The following is a 9,296-nucleotide window of genomic DNA, read 5'->3' on the forward strand; positions in this document are numbered from 1 at the left end:
AGACGACAACGGTGCTTTGTGTCGGAGATGCACCAAGCTCCGAATAGGAATCAATCACGCAATCGCGCGCCTGCTGACCAAGACGGATTGGTTTTGGTGAGTCAATGGGCTGATTTTGGTGGTTGGGGGTGGTAGCTGAGGTCTAGACAGGTGTGAGGACGTTTTCGGTGGTTGTTGTTCTTATTATCGTCAACCTCTTGTCTTGAATGCTTTCCCACTTGTCTTGGAGGGGCAAGTTTGAGTACGGTCTTTTTTTTTTCTTTTTTGGCGGAGACAGGCGGTCTGCGACAGGGAAGACGATCTGTCCAATTGTTCAGTCACACGGGTTGCAACTTTGTATGGATGTTGAGGATGGCGCAATCCGGAGCTATGCAAGGCACTGAGCTCTTGTAGGCAGGTGATGAGGTGCTCGAGGGATTCCCCAGGGGGTAAGACTAAAACTGCGACGGTTCGATCGGGTTGATCGGGAAGGTCGAGAAGACGTGTGGAGGGGAGATACGCAGTAGTGTGAGGTAGAGCTCAGAAGGGCACAAGATCATATGAAATCACATTTTATATCTCGGTCCCCCTGGATGACGCCTTCGATTTGAAAGATTTCAAAAGGATTCCTCAAGCACACACCGCCTCGTGTGCCACAGCTGACGCGATTACAAAGGGCGCGCACAGCTGAGAATGGAGCTGGAGCTGGAGCTGGAAAAATCTTGATGAGCAAAAAACGTGGTTCGATGGGCTTCCGTCATCACAAATCCCGATGATGCACAATCTAGAGTTTGCGCCCTGCCGCTGTGCTGTTTTTTCCCTCGCCGACTAATGGGTAATACTACCTTCCCTTCCACTGGTATGTATCCGTAAGCTGCCATGCTGACGATACCTTAGTAGCATGCACCACGGGCACCTTGAGGCAGGTAGGTATCACTATCAACAGCCCAGCTGAGGTGCGGCACGGATTCTCCGTAACAAGGGCTTTTCGGGGTCTTGGCTCCGCAGGTCCGCATTGCTGACATATCGCATTCTTGCATGGGAATTCTTTTTGTATACCTTGAGAGATAAGGTAAGGCAAGGTGGAAGAACCTGCAGACTGCATGTGGTATCATTGCGCACCAGAGATTGGCCAGCCCGGGGAGAATTTCAAGGCCGAACGGGGACCCAAAGGACAGAGCGGCCGGGAGAAACTGCGGAAAGGTGGGGTACAAAGAACCCGGCTCGGCACAAGCGGCGGCCAGCTTCGGCCCTGCAAATTTCATCATCCACCTTCTCACTTGCTTCTCATGACTAATGCAACCGCTTACACTATCCTCTCTTTCCCCCCAACAGTCACTTGAGAAACAGTGAAGCTCAAGGTTTTCTGGCGGACAACCACACACCAACTAACTTAAGGTACCTTGGCAATACTTGGGTACCTTGAACGGTACAAGTCCACCCAACACCCCTCCAGCTCCCAGACATCCGTCTCTTCACCCCAAACTCCCTGCTTCACGCTCACCTTACCTTTTCTACACCCACCTCAAGCTTTCACGTCTAGAAAACTGTCAACTCACTCACCACTCCTTGCCCCACACCAAAACAATACAAGTGTCGTAAAACGGCAGCGGCCGAACACTCGTTGACAGGCCTGGGGTTTTTTCCCTTCCCAAAGCCTCCGACTGTAAAAGTGACAAATAGCCGGCGGGCGGACTGCGGGCGCGGGTTCGCGGGGGCAGGGAGGAGGGAAGAGGAGGAGGATTGCCTAAGCTTACCCATGCCATTGGGACATAGCTTAGATTTCAACCGCTCCAAAGGAAACCATCTGGGCTTACAAGCGTTTTCACATGTTACGTCGGGGTCGCAGCGAAGAATAAAACGAAACTCAACGCCCCCCTCGAACAACATATTGTCAACAAACCGGCCACGAGACCATGGCCATTCGGCCCAATCTGGAAGGTCTTTCGCGCATAGGATTCCCATTTTCCCCGTCTGCCAGTCTACTGTCTGTGACCATGTCCTTGGTCGCCTACCTATTCAGCACAGAAAATCCTGCCGGGCAAAACTACGAATAGGCAAGTAAGGCCCAGCGAGGTCACATTAAGGTGTGTTCACCCTCAAGGTTTCATTCTTTCTTACAAATTGATCTGCCCGGCTCAGTGGTCACACATAGCCTACTTTTGTAGAGCTGGTAGGAAGGAGCTTTTTGCCCGACTGGGCTCTCTCAAACACCGCCCATTTACCTTACCTTACCTTAGCCACATACGTTACGACCGTTGACTTTTTTACGAGCGCCTCGCGTTAGAGAAAAGAGTCCCCTTCATCCTATCGTCTGCCGCCGCCCTTCTGGCTCGGACTACGCAAGGATAGCCGGCCAGCCCTACGCGCAAGAAAGAGAAAAAAAAGTCTGTTACTAAAACGTTGTCTCGAAACCTTGTTCGACCCTCTGCAACCACAGGCGCTGCGGAAGGTGTCGATCACGGCCCTTTTCTCCTTTGGGAAGTGTTGCTTTTTTTGGTACTGGGTCCACCCTGCTCTTTGGCTTGGGCGTCCTTGCATGTCAGCGAAAAGTCAAACTTTCTCAAGCTGGCAGGTCGTAGAACCGTAGAACGAGCATTCACACAGTCGCACATAGCCGGCCGTCCGCGCCCTTCCGCCTATCGCCGATCATTGCGGAATCGCCATGCCGTCTTGGCGGACTCAGGTCTATCGATAGGCGATCGGCCGAGACGAGCGGATTCTCGGACGACGGTCCTGGGTTCCATCTGTTCCCTATGCTTTATACTTGCCCAGCTACGTTTTCTGGACGTTGAGAGCAAACTGCCGGAGTCTGGAAGTAGTAGGGTACGGCTTGTTGCACGAGACGCTAAGTCCGAATAACCAAAACGCGGCTTTCAAACGAAAATCCGCGGTCTTGCTTTGCGCAGTCATCCAAACAATACTCATGTCGACACCCTTGAGTGTACCTCAGTGCACTGTCGACGATGCCAGTGTCATCTTGAATACTGACTTTAGGTATGGAAGGGTATGTCCGACGTCCACAAAGGCTTTCAACACCGAGACAAAAGTCCAATGCTCAGCTTTGTGTTGCCTCAACCGCTCTGATGGTCTTCACGTCTTGCTTCAACGAAACAACCGTTTATGAAACATTGGGAGCCGTGCGCAGTGAAAGCTGTACAATGCTCCCGTTGGATTCAACTCCACGATGTAAATGGAATGATTAGTGACATTTTCCGGGCAGGTGTCCCTCTCACGAGTGATTTGGTACCTGCTTGGAGGAATTGGGCCGGACGTTGCGATAGCGTCGATCAAATCTTGTGTCGTCCAGTTATCGTTTTCATCTCCCCAGGATTGGCTGTTCAGCTTGGCCAGCAATGAGCATCGGCTGTGGGGCATATTCCGTCAGCTAAGGTAGTAGCAGAAATAGGCTTCAGATGAAGTCCAATGGAAAGGGCCGTATCATAGCCTACATGGCACCGTTTGCCTGGGCCCGAAGAGGCTGATGTCGCGAGTGAACTGGTGGGTGAACTAGCCGAGTTGTAGACTGTACGCAATCCCGACTCATCACTGTACCAAGTAATCAAGATCAACAATCGACCGAGCTTAAATTTACAGATCTGTACGCTGCAGTTCACGTGTCGAATAATGCCAAGGGCGTGTAAGGTTGGTAGGTGCTCACAGGCTTCTGTCAGGGAGCCGTCAATCAGCTACACTCTGCAGCCCTTTTGACGAAGGGGTGTATAACCACGTTTCCAGTTGGTGAACCGGAAGGCGCACCTGGAGATGCGACTCGTGAGTTTGCTGATTTCAGCGCCAGCTGTCTGGGCTGGATGTTTGTGAAAAGCTGCTTTCGGCTCAGTACGTGGCTACACTTGGCCGAGGCCCTCGCTTCTTTTCCGGCGCATTCGACACATTTGACACATCCTTATGTCCATAGAAGATGGTCATCACCTGCAACTTATCAGCCTCGTGAAAGTAAACTAACCGTTAGCTACCTTGGAGCAAGTATATTTCAACCGATGTTTTGCTCACTTCAATCGAGTGTTCTTCAGGGTGAGACGTACTTGAAGCGGCAATGGCACTAAGCCCGAAAAGAGCAACAGCTCCCAAACTCTTTCAACCCTGCAAAATAGCCGTTGCATTGTTGGTTGCAAACCCATTGTCCATGCTCGTGTCAGTCAATAACGGGCTGAGCTGGCCGGACCATCGTCGTTGGCTCTTCGGCCTGGATTCCGTCTCCGAGAAATCAATGCCATCCGCGGCCCCGGACGCTGTTGAGCCCTCCAACCTAGAATTGCATCATTCTTGTCAAGCGCCTTGTCAACGTTCCATCCGGTGGTCGGAACAGCGGACAAGCCGCGGGGGGGAAGTCGGTAGCGTCCCCGCCAGTCCGGGGTGCTTCCAAGCGATGTCTGTGGGCAAACCCATGTGCGACATCAACCATGAAAGGCTTGGCTCTTCTTCATCTTTGATAGGAGGGTTCTTCTAGAAACCCTACCTACTTACCTCCCGCCCGGCGACCGGCGGTTTTGATTGCTGCGTACTCCGTATGTTTGCGTATCAAGACTTGCCTCACGTGCCAGATGCCGGCCACATCACCCAAACTGCTCTTGGTTCCCTCCCCACGCCAGCTCCATGCAAGACCCCAGGATTGTTTCAATCGACATGCCTTGCATGTGCGGCTTAATCGACGGCGAGAAAAAGAGGTGCCCAAGCCTCCTTCAGATCTACGTCAGCCCCCTTTCCGTCCCGTCACACCATTCGGATTGCCTGGACTCCGACCCAATGGCTGGCGTAGGGTTCCTGCGCGCACACCACACTCGCGAGCTCTCGGAGCTCTTTGATTCGACCATGGTCGCCGCCATTCAACCTTGGAGGACATCACATCCCGTCCTATCCTAGGTTTCCACACTGGTAAATCGCAGATCATATTGGTTCGCGGACATTGACGGAACGTATTGCCCAATTAAACATGTATTTGACATGTTCGACGGGCGCCACACCTTGGAAACAAGAGCTCGTGGCGATGCAACAACTATATAGGGGAACCAGCGCGTTGACGATGTTCATCTGCCGACATATTATTTGCAAAGCTTCATAGCCAGTTGACGCGTCGCTGCGGTGCATGTCTCGTAAGCCGTGCGTAATGCTTAAGCTGTTAAAGAGAAGCAAAAAAGGCTGCGAAGATCCAACGGACGGGGTTCGGCGGGTCTTCCACGCGGATGGACAACGCGGAGTCGGGTTCATGAATCTCGTTCGTCTGACGTTTGGCCTGTCTGCCGGGCTTCACCGTCGCGCAATCTCTGTGTGTTCTGCATCCCGCCAGGACCATGCACGCTCGTCATCCCTTGCCCCGACTCATGTTGGAGGAAACTTCAGATTTAACATTTTCCTCTCCCGCCGGCAAAGATGCCGAAGGAGAAAGTTGAAGGTAATAGAGAGTGTTTTGAAAATGTTACCAAGCGACTTTGGTACTGGTACCGGCAACAGGGCTGAGGGATGATTTGACATCTCGCCCTACCCTACTATTAGTCTTCCGGCAGGGAGACGCGACAACGAGAACGACAAGAACCAAGGGTGTCTTTTTGGCAGACACAATCAGCATAAGCTCCCAAGTGCTCTCCTCCGATCCGCCCGCTCACCCGCCCGCTCCGTGTGGGAGGTTGTCTCGTCGTAGTGTCATGCCGACCAATCTCGCAGCTTCTCGGCCGTGTCGTCTCTACTCCTCCGTCAAGAAGCGAAACGCCCAAGCGGGGACACCGCGGACTGTGAGTTCTCCACTGCCCGCTAGGAGGTAAGGGACTGTTGTAGGGAAAAGAACGCACGGCGCAGTTCCTGCCCAGTCAGTGGGAAACGGTACCCGTTGCGGTCGTTGCGGTGGGCACGTATGGTTGTGTGCGGATAGGTACGTTGCAGAAGCCACGGGATATTTGGCTGTGGCGTTTAGACTCTGAGCCCTGGCCTGTTCGGTTTTGCTGCCTTGCTATTGCTGCTGCTGCGGCTGCCCAGCTGGTCGGTGTGTTGGCCACAGCGGACGGGGACCGGGGCCGATGAAGTTGACGTGTCGGGTTCGTACTCCGCACCTCGTACCTTATTCAAAGTGTAGTCCCGTCTTCAGTATGTGTAAGGCAGACACGGGACTGGTTATGATGCTAAGCGTAAGCGAGCGCACATGTCAAGTGGTTGGAGGTAGATGACATGATGGACTCAACTTGACAGTTTCTATCCAAACGTGTGTATCTGGCACTATTCGTAGCAGGAAATCCTTTTGATGAGCCGCCTTGTAATACACAGTACTCCGTAGGGGTACCTTCTTGGAGGGGCTACAGGGGCACAGGGGCACAGGGGCCAGGAGAGATGTGCATTAGCTGTGGTGGCTGCATTCTATGCTCCGTAGATTCGATGCATATCCGTACTCTCTCTGTAGTGTAGACTGCAGCTAAGCATGTTGGCTGGGTAGGTATTCGCCGGTCGATCCCGTAATTCCGTTTCCCATGTGTACCATGCTGGAGTTGTCGGCCCCGCGGGTTTTGGTTTAATTGTCGGACTGTGTAGGTATTTGTACGGATTGTGTACGTAGTAGTGTAAGAGTGAGGTGTGGATCATGTCAGCGTGGGCCATGGCGTGGCGAAGCATGACGGTGACAGATGTAAAGTCCCATGCGTAGCTGAAGTTTTACCCGGCAAGAAGTGAATACTTGCCAATTGTACTGCAAAAAGGTGAGCCGGACTTGTACCTGGCTATCCGTCCGGCAACAAGGTTACCTTATTACTGTGTGGGGTCAGAGTTGACAATTCGCCGCAACTCGATTCGGTCAGTGTGGAGGGGGGAGGGCGGTGGGCAGGCACGCAGGCTGCACAGCCCGCAGCCCGCAGTCCACGGCCCACGGCCGCAAATGTCAGTGACTCTGCGGTGCTGCACCCTCCCCTTCCCTACTCCCATCCGGGCCATCCCCCCCCCCCCTGCCCCCTTCCTCCCTTCTGCCCTACGACAGCACAGTAATCAGCCAACCACAACCTAACCGTTCAACGCTAAACAGGAAGGAAAAAAAACGTCTTTTCGTCACCTCAGGTTCTCCAGACAAGAAAGAATGATTCACTTCTGACTTTGACACCGTTCCCCGACCCCCGTGCTACTGAACGCCCCCCCGTCCCCGGCCCCCGCGACGGCGATAGTGACACACCTCTTCACCTTTGACTGCAATAAGTTACAAACCGCCCGGCGTTCAACTCGACGTCTCTCCCAACCTTAGTTCCTCTTCCTTGCTTCAACTCAAACCCAAGCCTTCTTCTCTTATTCACCTACTTTAACCTCACAGAAGGCACTTGCACCCATTACTACCTCAGTCCAAGCTCTGGTTTTTGGTCCGTCCTCTCTGCCTCACAACAAACTTGCTCTCTTGCGATACGGATTCCCTTTCCGGTCTTCATGTTTTGTTTTCTTTTTGGTACGGGGTTGACGGTCCCATAAAGAGAAAGGACCAGCACTTGGGCCCACAACAGCGCAAACGCAACACGCACACCCCCGGGCCCCCGGTCCCTCGAACCCCGAATCGTCAATCTCCACAACTACAACTTCCCAGTCTACCCCGAAACTTCGACACCATCATTCACTTCATTTCTTTTCCTCCTTCCTTCCCATCTGCCTCATTCGACTGCCCTTGGCGCCTTTCAACGCCTTAAAGACAACAGACCCCAACTTTCAACATCCGTATCACGTCAACAAGATTACCTTTCTGTCATGCTCCTTAGCCTGTCACATTTGAGCCCCAACGAGAAACAAACGTCGACGTCAACATCGACCCCCCGTTGACGACACGTGAAGACCAACCCACACTCACCTTATAGAGTGGGACCCCGCCGACCTGATCACTCCTTTGGCATCTGATCATCAACAGCCTCAACTATCGCCAACATGCCTCCCCGAAGATCACACAAAAAGTCGAGAGCCGGCTGCAAGCGTTGCAAGTCGCGCAAGATCAAGGTACCTACCCTCCATCCCTCCACATGCTTCGCTTCTGCTTGCCTCCCCCTGGCATGGCTCTGTTGGCTGACAACGGTCCCGTGATAGTGCGATGAAGTCCACCCAAGGTGCGGCAACTGCCTCAAGCACGGCGTACCGTGCGACTTCGAGAACCCCGATATGTTCGACGACCTCCTCACCGCCCTCACACCCTCGAATACCCAATCGTCACAGTCCCCCATTGACAGAGCCTCGTCTACAGCACCATCCCCATCCGCACATCGGGCAAAGACGCCTTCTTTTTCTGGCTCACCACCTGCCATGAACTGCTCACCGCTCTACACAACGCCGTCTACTGCTGCCGTATCTTCTACAACAACACCCAACAACCGACTTCTGGAGTTACGATTGATGCATCAATTCACGTCCATGACCTCCCGCACACTTGTGGTGAACACACCCGCCACGCAGGATATTTGGACAAACACTGTTCCGAGGCTGGCCTTCGGCGGTGCCACCTACCTGGCAGATGCTATGCTCGCTGTGGCTGCATTACACCTGCGCTCTTTCAATCCTGACGACAGGGCGCTCATCAGGGCATCTCATTCGTACATGGCATCTTCGCTAGCGGCATATTGCTCAACTTTACAAAACGGCATCACCGAGGCTAACGCCGAGTCACTTTTCCTCACAGCAGCTCTGATTGCTTTCCAGTCAACGGCTACACGAATCTTCATCCGCGACGAAGCCGACCCGAGCGACCCCTCTAGCGTTTACTCTCTGCCCCTTTCTTGGTTCCACGCTTTCCAGGGCGTCAAAACGGTTGTAGCAACATCTTGGCCTTGGATTCGTAACAGCGGGGTTGTTATTCCCATCATCGATTCTCAGCCCGTTCTCCAGCTGGATCTCGATGCGACCTCGCCCACCTCCTTCTTTGGAAAGTTGCTTGACAACTTGGACGAGGAACTTCAAACCGAAGACACTCTTATGGCTATGTCAACCAGGCAATCATACCAGCATGCTATCGCCGTTCTCAACTGGGCGCACAAACTGCCTCATCGTGGCGCCGCACTCGCTTTCCCAGCCACCGTGTCAAAGCGATTCATCGAGTTGTTAGAAGAGCGTCGACCTCGCGCCCTGACAATTCTTGCTTGCTTCTTCGCGCTGCTGAAAGGATTTGAGTCAGCAGTGTGGTGGCTTGACGGTGTCGCTCGGAGAGAAGTCATGGGCATCGTCTCGCAGTTTGAAGCCACAAGCCCCTGGTGGGAGCACCTTGAATGGCCCGTGCGGATCGCACTCTATAAGAACTCCATCATTCCACCAGAAGTCTGGGGATCAGACTGGGTTACAGAGGAAAGCAAGGCGGACAAGGG

At 53.4% G+C, this 9,296-nt stretch overlaps 2 protein-coding genes across 2 annotated transcripts; both read left to right on the top strand.

Annotated features, from left to right (window-relative positions):
• Nucleotides 1–5,370: 5,370 nt before the first annotated feature.
• BDP55DRAFT_629987 (uncharacterized protein) lies at nt 5,371–6,015 on the top strand (the record flags this gene model as incomplete). The annotated part of the gene is made up of 4 exons (XM_060572099.1): nt 5,371–5,392; nt 5,452–5,729; nt 5,773–5,866; nt 5,909–6,015. The coding sequence occupies 4 exons, from the start codon at nt 5,371–5,373 to the stop codon at nt 6,013–6,015; spliced, it is 501 nt and encodes a 166-aa protein (XP_060432093.1).
• A 1,502-nt stretch (nt 6,016–7,517) lies between these two features.
• On the top strand, nt 7,518–9,296 carry BDP55DRAFT_68161 (uncharacterized protein; the record flags this gene model as incomplete). The annotated part of the gene is made up of 2 exons (XM_060576208.1): nt 7,518–7,944; nt 8,032–9,296. Coding segments are annotated over exons 1-2 (1,334 nt in total), but the record flags the coding sequence as incomplete, so codon positions are not given.

The sequence above is a fragment of the Colletotrichum godetiae genome (assembly GCF_030913485.1).
Source record: "Colletotrichum godetiae strain CBS 193.32 chromosome Unknown BDP55scaffold_12, whole genome shotgun sequence".
Lineage (NCBI taxonomy): Eukaryota > Fungi > Ascomycota > Sordariomycetes > Glomerellales > Glomerellaceae > Colletotrichum > Colletotrichum godetiae.